This window comes from Xenopus laevis, chromosome 6S (genome assembly GCF_017654675.1).
Source record: "Xenopus laevis strain J_2021 chromosome 6S, Xenopus_laevis_v10.1, whole genome shotgun sequence".
Classification (NCBI taxonomy): domain Eukaryota; kingdom Metazoa; phylum Chordata; class Amphibia; order Anura; family Pipidae; genus Xenopus; species Xenopus laevis.
The window spans coordinates 1,799,973-1,815,864 of NC_054382.1; the positions used below are offsets into that span (position 1 = coordinate 1,799,973).

Consider the following 15,892-nt stretch of genomic DNA (forward strand, 5'->3'; position numbering starts at 1 on the left):
GGCTGAAGAGAGACTGGGTGAGAGACTGCTGGCTGTGAGAGAGACTGGGTGAGAGCCAAATGCTGTGGGGAAAGAGACTACTGTGGGGGGGCAGAGACTGCTGTGGCTGAAGAGAGACTGCTGGCTGTGAGAGAGACTGCTGGAGGAGAGACTGGGTGAGAGACAAATGCTGTGGGGAAAGAGACTACTGGGGGGGCAGAGACTGCTGTGGCTGAAGAGAGACTGGGTGAGAGACTGCTGGCTGTGAGAGAGACTGCTGGAGGAGAGACTGGGTGAGAGCCAAATGCTGTGGGGAAAGAGACTACTGTGGGGGGGGCAGAGACTGCTGTGGCTGAAGAGAGACTGCTGGCTGTGAGACTGGGTGAGAGATAAATGCTGTGGGGAAAGAGACTACTGTGGGGCAGAGACTGCTGTGGCTGAAGAGAGACTGCTGGCTGTGAGAGAGACTGCTGGAGGAGAGACTGGGTGAGAGACAAATGCTGTGGGGAAAGAGACTACTGGGGGGGCAGAGACTGCTGTGGCTGAAGAGAGACTGGGTGAGAGACTGCTGGCTGTGAGAGAGACTGCTGGAGGAGAGACTGGGTGAGAGCCAAATGCTGTGGGGAAAGAGACTACTGTGGGGGGGGCAGAGACTGCTGTGGCTGAAGAGAGACTGTGGTGGAGACTGGGTGAGATAAATGCTGTGGGAAAGGAACATACTTGGGGGGGAGAGACTCTTGGGTGTGAGAGGACTGCTAGGAGGCTAATTTTATTGAGTGAAAAGGAACCTGAAGCACAAAGAACTAACATGGTTAGTCTATAAAATATGATTGGAAACTGATTCCTCCCTTTTCAATCCATTTGGATTTGTTCTGAGTAACCTGTGTTCTATTTTTTGTGGCAATCCTAAGGGTCAAAAGGTGATCCGACATGTTTTGGCAACGAGCCAGTGCGAGACCGACCAAGTGCGCGAGACCGACCAAGTGCGCGCGACCGACCAAGTGCGCGAGACCGACCAAGTGCGCGCGACCGACCATGTGCGCGAGACCGACCAAGTGCGCGAGACCGACCAAGTGCGCGAGACCGACCAAGTGCGCGAGACCGACCAAGTGGGCGAGACCGACCAAGTGGGCGAGACCGACCAAGTGCGCGCGACCGACCAAGTGTGCGAGACCGACCAAGTGGGCGAGACCGACCAAGTGTGCGAGACCGACCAAGTGGGCGAGACCGACCAAGTGGGCGAGACCGACCAAGTGGGCGCGACCGACCAAGTGCGCGCGACCGACCAAGTGTGCGAGACCGACCAAGTGGGCGAGACCGACCAAGTGCGCGCGACCGACCAAGTGGCGAGACCGACCAAGTGGGCGAGACCGACCAAGTTGCGAGACCGACCAAGTGGGCGAGACCGACCAAGTGGGCGAAAACCGACCAAGGGGGCGCGACCGACCAAGTTGCGCGCGACCCGACCGGGTGGCGAGACCGACCAAGTGGGCGAGACCGACCAAGTGGGCGAGACCGACCAAGTGTGCGAGACCGACCAAGTGGGCGAGACCGACCAAGTGGGCGAGACCGACCAAGTGGGCGAGACCGACCAAGTGGGCGAGACCGACCAAGTGGGCGAGACCGACCAAGTGTGCGAGACCGACCAAGTGTGCGAGACCGACCAAGTGTGCGAGACCGACCAAGTGTGCGAGACCGACCAAGTGTGCGAGACCGACCAAGTGTGCGAGACCGACCAAGTGTGCGAGACCGACCAAGTGGACGTCACCATGAAACAGCAGATAATGGAATTGGGACAAGCGAGTGGTGTAGGAGAGGCAATTGTGTGACATGAAAACGGTGCAGGAATCCTCTTGTTACATGGAAGTATCATCTGTAATAAAAGAATTATCTACAACATGGGCTGCATCTGCCATAGCAGCAAATTTTACCTGAGGTGTTTACGTAAATCCCACCTGGAATACTTGCAGATATTTCGGAACATGCAACGCCCCACGGGTGGAATAAGCAGCCGCAACAGGCAAGTCCATGTGACTTTTACCTATAGATTGAGGATTATGGGAATCATTTTGGTTTCCTTATGTCCAGCAGAAAGAATCCCAAGGCCCACAGGATAAATGCAAGCGAGCTGCCTTGTGTGTTTATTGCGAAGTGCAACGTTTCGTAGTCACGCCCCTTTCACAAGCATGCATGAGAAGGGGCGTGACCCTGAAACGTTGCACTTCTCAATAAACCTTGGGATTCTTTCTGTTAGATTGTTTGTGAGGCGGCCGATCCTCAAGAGCCAAAGTTGAACTTCCTTATGTGAAGAACATCAGTTCCAGACAAAACTGCTTTGTAAATGGCACAATTGGCCATGGGTTTTTTTATCCACTTTAGCTCCAACAACGGTTTTCTCCATAAAGTCGTGCCAGTGTTAACCCTATATAAAATAATGTCACATGACCTATCCCCTTGGCGTGTGATGACCAGCGCAGAGCAACATTTTTGTACAGATCACTAATAATCTCTTTCTTCTACAGAAAATTACGTCAGACTTCCCATCAGTCATTCATCGCCTGCATTTATGGCTTCTCAGGGCCCAAGAAACGGGAGCCTATTCCAGCCTGTGTCGTTCAGAAAGTCCGCAGCTCTTATCCAGAGCCCAAAGGCCGGTACAGAGGATTTCTACAGCCATTTGACTATAATACTTTTCATATGGCTCTGGACTCATTTCTGATTGTTTATTTGTCATTGATGTTTCAATTTGTAGTATTTATTATTCTTTATGATTTTTTTCAATAAAAAACGTACAAACATTAGTTCTTTGTTCTTCTTTTAATCAAACAACATGACACAGTGGACATAGATACAGACAAGTATTTGTAACAGAAGTTTCCTAAAATGCAGTTGGGAACATAGGGGTCTATATTTTACAACAGGGGGTACTTAGATCGTTACAATACAGAGGTTTCATAAAGTTCACTGGAACACATTACAAACATCGCTCAGCAACAATTACAATTTACAAGTACTGTTCATTTACCATTAGCGGCAGAGGTTGGGGGGGGGTCAGCTGTTACTATAAGTGCACAGAGCGTTGTAGGGGGGTCAGCTGTTACTATAAGTGCACAGAGCGTTATGGGGGGGTCAGCTGTTACTATAAGTGCACAGAGCGTTATGGGGGGTCAGCTGTTACTATAAGTGCACAGAGCGTTGTGGGGGGTCAGCTGTTACTATAAAGTGCACAGAGCGTTGTAGGGGGGTCAGCTGTTACTATAAGTACACAGAGCGTTGTAGGGGGTCAGCTGTTACTATAAGTGCACAGAGCGTTGTGGGGGGTCACTGTTACTATAAGTGCACAGAGCGTTGTGGGGGGTCAGCTGTTACTATAAGTGCACAGAGCGTTGTAGGGGGGTCAGCTGTTACTATAAGTACACAGAGCGTTGTGGGGGTCAGCTGTTACTATAAGTGCACAAAGCGTTGGGGGGTCAGCTGTTACTATAAGTGCACAGAGCGTTGTGGGGGGTCAGCTTTACTATAAGTGCACAGAGCGTTGTAGGGGGTCAGCTGTTACTATAAGTGCACAGAGAGTTGTGGGGGGTCAGCTGTTACTATAAGTGCACAGAGCGTTGTAGGGGGGTCAGCTGTTACTATAAGTGCACAGAGCGTTGTGGGGGGGTCAGCTGTTACTATAAGTACACAGAGCGTTATGGGGGGTCAGCTGTTACTATAAGTGCACAGAGCGTTGTGGGGGGTCAGCTGTTACTATAAGTGCACAGAGCGTTATGGGGGTCAGCTGTTACTATAAGTGCACAGAGCGTTTGTGGGGGTCAGCTGTTACTATAAGTGCACAGAGCGTTATGGGGGGTCAGCTGTTACTATAAGTGCACAGAGCTTTATGGGGGGTCAGCTGTTACTATATAAGTGCACAGACGTTGTTAGGGGGGTCAGCTGTACTATAAGTACACAGACGTTGTAAGGGGGGTGTCAGCTGTTACTATAAGTACACAGAGCGTTGTGGGGGGGTCAGCTGTTACTATAAGTGCACAGAGCGTTGTGGGGGGGGGTCAGCTGTTACTATAAGTGCACAGAGCGTTGTAGGGGGGGTCAGCTGTTACTATAAGTGCACAGAGCGTTGTGGGGGGTCAGCTGTTACTATAAGTGCACAGAGCGTTGTGGGGGGGGTCAGCTGTTACTATAAGTGCACAGAGCGTTATGGGGGGGTCAGCTGTTACTATAAGTGCACAGAGCGTTGTGGGGGGGTCAGCTGTTACTATAAGTGCACAGAGCGTTATGGGGGGTCAGCTGTTACTATAAGTGCACAGAGCGTTGTGGGGGGGTCAGCTGTTACTATAAGTGCACAGAGCGTTGTAGGGGGGGTCAGCTGTTACTATAAGTACACAGAGCGTTGTAGGGGGGGTCAGCTGTTACTATAAGTGCACAGAGCGTTATGGGGGGGTCAGCTGTTACTATAAGTGCACAGAGCGTTGTAGGGGGGGTCAGCTGTTACTATAAGTACACAGAGCGTTGTAGGGGGGGTCAGCTGTTACTATAAGTGCACAGAGCGTTGTGGGGGGGTCAGCTGTTACTATAAGTGCACAGAGCGTTGTGGGGGGGTCAGCTGTTACTATAAGTGCACAGAGCGTTATGGGGGGGTCAGCTGTTAGAGTCTGCAAAGTGCTTTGGGCTACAGGGTCTGCTAATTTTATTAGTGCATACAGCTGGCATATACAGGGTCAGGGGTCTACATTTTATCATACAGTTTTTTTTTACAACAGGGGGTACTTAGATCGTTACAAGACAGGTTTCATAAAGTTCACTGGAACACATTACAAACATCCAAGTAACGTGATCCGAGTGAAGTGTTCCAGAAGAAGCGATCAAATCCCAGTGAGCTGCAATGCAGAAACTTATTTAGAAAATTGCATTGATATATATACCACAAATTGTGTGAAGAACAGTTATCAGTTACCCCCTGCTATATGTACCAATAATAAATCCAGACCCCAGACCAGGTGGCCCCCCTGCTATATGTACCAATAATAAATCCAGACCCCAGACCAGGTATCCCCCCTGCTATATGTACCAATAATAAATCCAGACCCCAGACCAGGTGGCCCCCCTGCTATATATATACCAATAATAAATCCAGACCCCAGACCAGGTATCCCCCCTGCTATATGTACCAATAATAAATCCAGACCCCAGACCAGGTGGCCCCCCTGCTATATATATACCAATAATAAATCCAGACCCCAGACCAGGTATCCCCCCTGCTATATGTACCAATAATAAATCCAGACCCCAGACCAGGTGGCCCCCCTGCTATATGTACCAATAATAAATCCAGACCCCAGACCAGGTATCCCCCCTGCTATATGTACCAATAATAAATCCAGACCCCAGACCAGACGCCCCCCCCTTTCTGTGGAACCAAAATAACAGACCTCAGATCAGATGACCCAAAAGTGAAGCAGAGATCCTGTCCTGCGTGAAGATTCAGCAGCGTGTTCCTGTCAGCAGTGAAGAGAGAGCAGCCAAAAGACGTCCGTTCCCTTGGAGATGCAGCTGGGAAATGAAGCCGCACTACCGACGCCATCTGAAGATTCCTTGGTTGCTAAGTGACGTCACGAAACCGGAAGTCGGTCCCGGAAGAGAGCCACAGCAGCGCGCACGTACAGCAGATGAAGAAGAACAAGGAAGAAGATGGCGGAGACCCCTTGGACGCCGTGGGACAGTGCCGGTTTGCGATTTCTCCATCCTCTTACCCGAACAGCAGGAAAGATCAGCATATTGTAGGTAAGTTATGTATATACTTTCGTTTGTTCAAATTTTGAAAAATGGTGTTACTGGTCCTTTAAGCCCCAGTCCCACAGACAGTACAGGAGGAGGAGGAGGAGGAGGAGGGAAAATGACTTACCCAGTAGATGAGGCTGGAGATGTGAGTACAGGGGATGGGAATGTCAGGGACACAGTAGAAGGGAGTTACAGGGAGCAGCAGGGGACAATTCCCAGTCTGTTCCTCAGTGAGTCCCTCACATCTCAGCACAATCGCCGTTCTAGCCTTAAGCTCCGCCTCTAGGGGAAGGACTGGGTGGCTGACAATATAATTGGCTGAGCTGAGCGTAACCCAAGCACTCTGGCCCAATGAAATGACCGCTTTTACTTCAGACTTGTGACGATATAGAAGGCGCGCCGCCATTTTATTGGTTGCCCTAGAGATAATTGGTAGATATATAGCGCGCTCCGCCTTTTCCCTCAACCACGTGAGCATGAAACAATTCTACATCCTGCAACAGGGCCGTTATCGTCTGCCTTTTATGCGCGCCGAAATCGCATCTTAGTGACGTAGCGACCATCCCACCAATAAAATGGTGGCACCGACTCATATACAACGTTACTGAAACCTGTTGCTTCAAGTGAAACCAAACAAATATATAAATATATAGTTCTCGTCTCCTAGTTACGCCCATCCCCACCCGTGTGTCAGTCCTGATATATGAGGAGCATTTGAGGGAAAGTATAAAACGAATTCCCTCCAATTCTCAGGCCAATAAAATGGCGTCTGACTGACATTACCTGACTAAGCTTTGATACATCAGGGACTCCTATGTTTAACTTCAGCTCACACCAAAATGGGGCAGTAATAGTTCTTGTTGCCGGGGGCTACCTGCGGACTAGTGAGGGCTCTGGTGTAGGAGATGTAATGGCGACTGAATTGTCAGTCACACTGAGCGAATCCTTCACTAATTCCTCATCCGTCATTGGGCACATTTAATAACGACTCATTCAACAGCCAGTGATTTGATTGTAGAGTTTTATATATTATATTATTCCTCTTTTTCACCCCAACCAGTCTATTCATTTAATTGTATTCACGCTGTACATATATATCATTAAACAAGCTGCTAATAAGAGTTCCGTTTGAATCCAGTGGTCAGAGAGATCCGTGGGTTTATAGCGGGTTGACACCTTTTCTGCAAAGAAATACCGGCCTTCCTATAGTTTTGCCATTTTTTCCTACTAATAACATTGGCATCAAGCATCATTTTTAGCGGCAAAGCCTGTAATATACCGGCCGGCCGGCAACCCGAGGGGGCACATTTACTAAGCTCGAGTAAAGGATTCAAACTAAAAAAAAATTAGAATTTCGAAGTTTTTTTTGGGTACTTCGACCATCGGATAGGCTAGTTCGACCTTCGGCTACGAATCGAACTAAAAATCGTTCAACTATTCGATAGTCGAAGTACTGTCTCTTTTAAAAAAAAAACAAACTTTGACTACCTACTTCGCCACTTACCGAGCACCAATGTTAGTCTATAGGGACCTTCCCCATAAGCTTTCTAAGCTTTTTTTCGATCGAAGGAAAATCGTTCGATCGATGGATTAAAATCCTTCGAATCTTTCAATTCGAAGGATTTAATAATCGAACGCTTTTTCCTTCGATCGTTCGATCAAAGTAATTGCGGTAAATCTTTCGACTTCGATATTCGAAGGAATTTAATTCGATGGTCGAATATCGATGGGGGAAATTCACCCTCGATATTCGACCCTTAGTAAATGGCCTCTAGGTGTATGGCGGGAAGCTGCACACGTCAATGGGTCTTTCTCTTCTTTCTTTTTCTAAATCTCTCACTTGACCCTTTTCTATGGAAGGTTCTCCTACTCATTGGAGGGAACTCACAAAAGTGGTGAAATTGAGACAAAATAAAAGTGGAGATAAAAATGTCAGATTTCCCACCAAATTCACAAACCTCTATCTCCACTTTTGTGAATTTGTCTTTAAAACAGACACTTTTCATATTTTGTCTTTTGTACAACATTTTAAAGGAGAAAGAAACCCTTTCAGCGCAAAACCCCTCCCCCCCCTACCTCCCCCCAAGGCAAATGCCCCTAACTTGTTAGTCACCCCTCCATGCAGGTCCTCTCTTGCCGAGTTCACGGGCGCCATGTTTGTCCGATCGATCTCCCTGTATTTGGTGGCGCATGCACAATAGGAGACATTTGCTGGTTGGATCTACTGCGCACAAAGTTTCCGGGGGGAAAAAAAACGGAAACTTCGTGAAATTCGGGCACATGCACGAAGTTACTAGGCCTCACAGCAAAATCGTTATACAGACTAATCCTTAAAAAGAAGAAATGGCTTATTGGGTAATGACCCACTATAGCTCCTCCCAGTGGTCGTGGGTCTGGTCCCTCTATAGCGCTGAACCTGAAGTGGTTGACAAGAAACAATAACTTGGTATTTTTAAAAAAAAAAATCAGTGCACTTTGACCAATCAGAAAAATTAACAAACTGCACAAAATACCAACCGTAAACGGACTATTCAGCGGCTGGGAAAATCTAAAATTGCCGGCTGCCTATTGCTGACAAGATGGGCACTGGTATGTTGTTATAGCGGGGGTTGAGGGTAGGTTGCAGCTAAGTAAGCCTAATAACTAATCCCCTCAGTCTCTACTTAAATGCTAAATATTTTGGGGACAGAATTCAGCTGGCCATACACAGGGAGATCCGACATTGGCAAACAAGCTGATCTGTCACAGACAGTGGCGTAACTACCGGGGGAGCAGGGGGTGCAATTGGGCCAGGGCCCGCACCCCCTAAGGCCCCCCCCGGCAGCTCGCGCCACTGTTCTAATGCGACAGTTTCTGGCCGTACGGAGTGGGCGGGGCCTGGCTGCACGTCCCGCACCAGGGCCCGCCCCCTCTAGTTACGTCACTGGTCACAGATATGTCCACACTGAGGTGGGGCAGATACTGGGCTGACCCGATGGTGGGCCCTAGGGTGGGTGGGGATTGAGTAGTAGAAAAGGAATGCCCCAGGTACCATCAGTAGTGGCCTTATTAGACTTATCACTTGTGGATAGGGTTGCCACCTTTTCTGGAAAAAAAATACCGGCCTTCCTATATATTTATATTTTTTTACCTATTGATAACATTGGGATCAGCCATCATTTTCACCGGCCAGGTGGCACCCCTACTTGTGGAATAGGGAATGGTCTCTGAAACACCCCCATTGCCACAAATATAAAAGGGCTGTGGACCTCTCTGCCATGTCTGCCCAACCATCCAAAATGTACAGTGGACTCTGTTCATTGCTCTGCAGAGTAGTCTCATCCAGTTCAGAATAGTCAGAGATCTCTCCTTGTATTCATTAATTGTTATGTAATCCATTCGAGTACTAAATCTTTCCCACGACTCACCCCATTGTCATTTCTTTGTGAATTTTTACTGCTTCTACAATATTAATTCTACAATTATCATCTCATCTATAAATGTTATATGCCATCCATGTGCACCAATTATGCTAATGAAAATAAAATATTGATTTACAGGTATGGGGCCCATTATCCAGAAATCCATTCTCCAGAAAGCTCCGAATTACAAGTGGGTTTTCTCCTACAAACTCCATTTTATTCAAATAATCCCATTTTTTTAAAAAAAAAAATGATTTCCTTTTTCTGTGTAATAATAAAACAGTCGCTTGTACTTGATCCCAACTCAGATATAATTAATCCTTATTGGAAGCAAAACCAGCCTATTGGGTTTATTTCATGTTTATATGATTTTCTAGTAAACTTAAGGTATGAAGATCCAAATTACAGAAAAATCCGTTATCCAGAAAGCTCTGAATTACAGGAAGGCTGTCTCCCATAGACTTCATTTTAATAATTTTTAAACCTGATTTCCTTTTTCTGTGTAATAATAAAACAGTCGCTTGTACTTGATCCCAACTATGATATAATTAATCCTTATTGGAGGCAAAACCAGCCTATTGGCTTTATTTAATATGATTTTCTAGTATGAAGATCCAGATTACAAAAAGATCTGTTATCTGGAAACCCCCAGGTCCCAAGCATTCTGGATACCAGGTCCCAGAACTGTATTAATAAATGTACCGTTTCGCAGTCATGAGGATTCTTTTTTCATTTTTGATCCAATTTTAGGTTACAGAAAATCGGAAGAGTTTCAGAACAAACTAGTGCTTAGGAATGAACCAGCTGATAGCTGGGGGGATACTGCCCTAGACCCTGAATAAACAGTAAGTAATACAATAACACAGGTATTAGGCAGTCTCACACATGAATTTATTTGTTGCATAAAACAATCATAGATTGAGGAAAATAAAACATACCAAGAGGACGGAGGTCCCTCCGTGTTTCTACCTCCTCATGGGTTTTGTATCTTTAGATGACTCCTCTGATGTTCCAGTATATACTGAACTTTACCTGGTAACCCTACAAGTGGGCAGGGCCCTAACTAATGATTTTCACCACGGCTCCATTTCCCCATACCCTAAATGCGGCATTAAGGGACTCACTGAAGGGGACAGTGAAGGTGTGTAAGTGTCTGATTGGCTCACTCAGCTCATAAAAGGACAGACGTCCGGTCTCATAGTTCAGCGAGATCCTGATTCTCCAGCAGGAAGGGGCATAGGGCAAATCTGTGTCTCTACGATCATGTCTCACTGTATAGATATTATTAGTATCCCTTTTGTACAGACACCAGGACTTGTCATTCCCCATTCCAGACTCCCCCGACCCCCTCTCTATACTGGTATAGGCCACCCCTACTGCCCAGCCCCCTAACTTACTGCCCTCCACTTCCCAGTAGTGTCGCCCCGAGGAGAAACTCCTGGTGCTTAAAACCTGAGCATAATACATAAATCTCTCAGAGGTTGGTGGGTAATGTTGGTCTGTTAGTGTGAAGGAAGCCGATTTCCGGTCCCGTGATAAACATACATGGTTCCCAGCCGTGTTTAAATCCAGTAACAGGTCTGTAGCCTCCAGCCCGTAGACCTTTCCCTTTAACCCATTCACAATCCCCGTTAAGCCTGCGAGTAATGTCTCTGAGATGCGATCCACATTCAGATACACTACAGTAGGGACCTTTATATCATCTCTCTCGCTGACCTCATCTAATTCCCATTCGTGTGGGATGGTGAATGGATCTGCCATGTTGCACAGCTCCTCAATGTGACGGATCTTCCTGGACAATATGTTCTTCTTTATTTCCAGCTGCTCCATCAGATCAGTGAGTGTGAGTGTGATCTTTTCTTTCTGGCTGGAGAGGTCACCCAGGAGTCTATTCTCTAGGGTTTCCAGCTGTTCCCTGATGTCTCTAAACAGGGCAGTGACTCTCTCTGTCTCACCGGCTGCTTTTTCTGCCACTTCTCTCCTGCGCTCCTCTAGCTTCTGGGCTGCTTTCACAGTCTCCACTCTCTCTGGCCTCAGTTTCTCCAGAACTTCCCTCAGTTTCTCTTTCTTCTTCTCAGAGGCCTCACTCAGCAGCTCCACCTTGTGGCCCCTGTGTTTTCCGGCCAGACAGCAGGACACACAGATACAGGCACCATCCTCGCAGCAGTAATACTCCAGAACTTTGTGATGTACAGAACATTTTCTCCCAATAAAGGAAGCGATGGGTTGGGTCAGTACATGTTCTGCTGACTTGCTGTGCACCTTCAGGTGGGTCTCACACAGAGAAGCCTCACACAGGAGACAGGACTTAGCAGCAGGTACAGAAGAGAGGACACAGTAGGTGCAGAAGATCCCAGCCGCCTTCTGCTCTATCTCAGTTGGACAGAATCGCTCTGCTATGTTGCCCAGGGTTCGGTTTCTCTGCAGGGCAGGGCGCTCTTTAAACTCCTGTCTGCATTCAGGGCAGGAATAAGCCCCAGATCCCTTCTGGGTGTCCCATGTTTTCCCAATGCAGCCCCGGCAGTAGTTATGGCCACATGGCAGCATCACTGGATCAGTATAAATGCTCAGACAGATGGAGCAGCTCAGCTCGTCCCGTAGATCAGCAGCCGCCATCGCGGAGAGCAGGAACAGCAACTGAAAAGGAAGCAAAATGAAAACTTTTTCAGTTGAATTCCAGTGTTGCCCCTCTCAGTTCCGGATTCTAGTCTCTACAGTGAAACTGAAGTTTTCCCTTTTCACACTTATTGCAGTTCTAGCAGAATATAATGCATTTCCCTGATTTTACATTTTCCCCAAACTTTGCACCAATTATTTTTATGTCCCATGAAAAGAAATGTAAAATGTGGGTAAACTATACCCCTGAATTAGTGGTGTGTAGGTCAGGGAAAACTCAACCTGCACCGACCCCAACCTTGAATATGTTGCCACTGCAGGACCCGCACCCAACTGGTACCTACATCTTTGTGCTCTGTATACTACTTCTGTGCACACTTTGGGTTCCAAGATGGGAACTTCAGGAGCAGAGGAAGAGTATACTTCCCCAGTTTGACCTGCACCCAACCCAAACTTGCAATGGTTGCCCAAATATCAACCCTAACCTAAGGGTAAACCTGTGGTAGAGTCCTCTGCGGACCAGTTGGGCAGACCCATGCCAAACCCAAACCCACTAGATGAGAGCCGAACCGACTGGCCCTCTATAAATTCTCCTCTTCCCACTGCCAGAAGCTACCGGCAGTGCCCCAATATTAGGCCCAAGATGATCTCAGAGGGATCAACAATGTGTTGGTTTACCCTTAGGTCAGACTTGTAAAGGTCCCCACACACTAGCAGATACACACTTTTTTAATTATAGTGTATAATGTAAAATTACCATAATAAATGTTCTCTTCCTGCTGTTCCAAAAAGACGATAGGGCGACCTGAACAGTGCCAGATATTACATGCGCTCCCCAATAGCTTCTTAAATTGGAAGTCAATTCCCAGAGCTCTATGGAAGATTTCCAGCCCCATGCAATCTCAGAGTTTCTTTTTACATTCTACTATTTCAGTTTCAGAACAGAGTGCGTGTTAACAGTTGTAAGTGCAGTGAGCAGTGATGAAGCGAGTCAAAGAAATGAGAGCACAAACAGTGTTGATTTATGGCTCTATTGGGGGCTGCTTGCAAATAAATGATGGCTGAGGAACCAATGCTGCCAGTTCAAAATCCTCTGTAGAGGTTTGAGGATGAGATTTCCATTTCATGTCTCCTTATCACCTTTTTGGCACAGCAGGAAGAGGACTTTTATTATGGTATTTTTGCAAAAAGCATTTAAAATAAAAAAAACTCAAGGCAGGGTTATTGTTTAAAGGGCATAGAATAGATTTTTAAATGAATAAAAGTGTATGCTGGCCTTGTGACGGGCTTCCCCAATAGATAACTGTCTGAAAGTCGGGCAGAAGTCGATAGGGGAGGTTTTAAAATCCAATTGGAACAAGGACCACATCAACAAACTGATCCACCTGCCCCTATTCTGGTTGTTGTGATCGGATCGTTGGGTCCTATCGCTCACCTCAAAAGATGGGCTTATCGGGGAGAAATCCACTCTTTTGTGACCGTGTCATACAAACTGATCTTCCGATGTATGGCCAGCTTTAAGGTTGGGTGCAGGTAAGATTGGGTGAGTAGGCGCTTCCTCTGCTCCAGAAGTTTCCCTGTCTTGGAACCCAAGGTACCACACGGAATCAATTTTATGAAACCCTGGACCTGACCCAGACCCACCCTGAAAGTGCCTTATCTGCAATCTGTTACCAGCTGGCCATCAAAAAAACAGGAAGTGACATCATTAGAAGTAGGCGTGGTCAGGAAAAAAAGGAGTAAAACTCGCTATTGATAAGACCTGCGACCCACAAACCCGTCAACCCATTCTCATTAGGGGTTGTAGTTTTCCTAGGCCATAACATAGTGGTTTTCTATCATTGACTTAATCTTGATTTACAATATATATTTCTGCTTTGATATTCGTTTAAGCATTGAAGTGAATTCAGTAAATTCTGGAAAAGGATTGTGAGATAAGGGGAGTCCGGTTTCCTTGTATGTAAAGTGCCGGGTAAACAGTCCATAGTTACATGGTAAACACAGGTATTGTTACCCAGGGATTATCCTTAAGAATAAAACAAGGGGGCAGCAGGCTCCTCATGTACAAATGAATAAGAGCAGGAAAGTGCTGACCAGTTACAATGGCTGATTATTTGCCAATGACAAGACTTTATTGAAATACTATTGCCTGAGTCAGCTGTTGGAGTTGGCGGTTTTCCCAAGGACTTTGGCATAAAAGAACAAACTCTTTATATCAGGAACTTTGTCTCGGACTCCTGAAATAGCGTCAGAACATTTGCATCATATCAGCTTTGTGATGGTGGGGTTCAACCATACCGGCCAATAGTTTCATACAGTATTGAGAATACCCAGAGTTCCCTGTATAACTCAGCCTGCAGCCTTGTGCCTTTATATGGTCACAGAACAACCCCTCAGTGACTTCTAATATCCTTATCATTTACAGTAGGGGGTACATTATCCCTTATAATACATGAGTGATACTCAGAGTTCCCTGTATAACTCAGCCTGCAGCCTTGTGTCTTTATATGGTCACAGGACAACCCCTCAGTGACTTCTAATATCCTTATCATTTACAGTAGGGGGTACATTATCCCTTATAATACATGAGTGATACTCAGAGTTCCCTGTATAACTCAGCCTGCAGCCTTGTGCCTTTATATGGTCACAGAACAACCCCTCAGTGACTTCTAATATCCTTATCATTTACAGTAGGGGGTACATTATCCCTTATAATACATGAGTGATACTCAGAGTTCCCTGTATAACTCAGCCTGCAGCCTTGTGTCTTTATATGGTCACAGGACAACCCCTCAGTGACTTCTAATATCCTTATCATTTACAGTAGGGGGTACATTATCCCTTATAATACATGAGTGATACTCAGAGTTCCCTGTATAACTCAGCCTGCAGCCTTGTGCCTTTATATGGTCACAGAACAACCCCTCAGTGACTTCTAATATCCTTATCATTTACAGTAGGGGGTACATTATCCCTTATAATACATGAGTGATACTCAGAGTTCCCTGTATAACTCAGCCTGCAGCCTTGTGCCTTTATATGGTCACAGAACAACCCCTCAGTGACTTCTAATATCCTTATCATTTACAGTAGGGGGTACATTATCCCTTATAATACATGAGTGATACTCAGAGTTCCCTGTATAACTCAGCCTGCAGCCTTGTGTCTTTATATGGTCACAGGACAACCCCTCAGTGACTTCTAATATCCTTATCATTTACAGTAGGGGGTACATTATCCCTTATAATACATGAGTGATACTCAGAGTTCCCTGTATAACTCAGCCTGCAGCCTTGTGCCTTTATATGGTCACAGAACAACCCCTCAGTGACTTCTAATATCCTTATCATTTACAGTAGGGGGTACATTATCCCTTATAATACATGAGTGATACTCAGAGTTCCCTGTATAACTCAGCCTGCAGCCTTGTGCCTTTATATGGTCACAGAACAACCCCTCAGTGACTTCTAATATCCTTATCATTTACAGTAGGGGGTACATTATCTCTTATAATACATGAGTGATACTCAGAGTTCCCTGTATAACTCAGCCTGTAGCCTTGTGCCTTTATATGGTCACAGAACAACCCCTCAGTGACTTCTAATATCCTTATCATTTACAGTAGGGGGTACATTATCCCTTATAATACATGAGTGATACTCAGAGTTCCCTGTATAACTCAGCCTGCAGCCTTGTGTCTTTATATGGTCACAGAACAACCCCTCAGTGACTTCTAATATCCTTATCATTTACAGTAGGGGGTACATTATCTCTTATAATACATGAGTGATACTCAGAGTTCCCTGTATAACTCAGCCTGCAGCCTTGTACCTTTATATGGTCACAGACCCCTGATATAAGAAGCAGTGGGTAGAGTAGACTGTGCATTACACAGAGAGAGAGATCAATACTCACGAGTGAGACAGTGAAGAGGCGCGGAGGATGGCGGGAGCAGGGACAGCGCGGCAGGATCTGATTAGAGCGGCGGCAGGATCAGAGTAATGCGGCTCCAGTCAGTAATTAGTGCAGGTATCAGAGTTCATGTCTCTCATGTATCTGAGCGCGGGAATTTCAATTCTCTCCCCCTCAGTCTTTCTGGCTCCAGGAATCCGCGTTGT

The 15,892-nt window shown here is 46.4% G+C and overlaps 1 protein-coding gene and 1 long non-coding RNA gene across 2 annotated transcripts; both read right to left on the bottom strand.

Moving 5' to 3' along the window:
- Positions 1-4,502: 4,502 nt before the first annotated feature.
- On the bottom strand, positions 4,503-7,156 carry LOC121395208. Its single transcript, XR_005962334.1, has 3 exons — positions 5,882-7,156; positions 5,409-5,724; positions 4,503-4,856 (listed from the first exon to the last, which is right to left on the bottom strand). It is a non-coding gene; the product is annotated as an uncharacterized LOC121395208 (long non-coding RNA).
- Positions 7,157-10,030: 2,874 nt separating this feature from the next.
- On the bottom strand, positions 10,031-15,793 carry LOC397846 (RING finger protein). Its single transcript, NM_001087985.1, is given in 9 exon segments — positions 10,031-10,687; positions 10,690-10,704; positions 10,707-10,788; positions 10,791-11,278; positions 11,280-11,288; positions 11,291-11,651; positions 11,654-11,662; positions 11,664-11,795; positions 15,690-15,793. Coding segments are annotated over 8 exon segments (1,545 nt in total). The 5' UTR covers positions 11,775-11,795; positions 15,690-15,793; the 3' UTR covers positions 10,031-10,217.
- Positions 15,794-15,892: the final 99 nt, after the last annotated feature.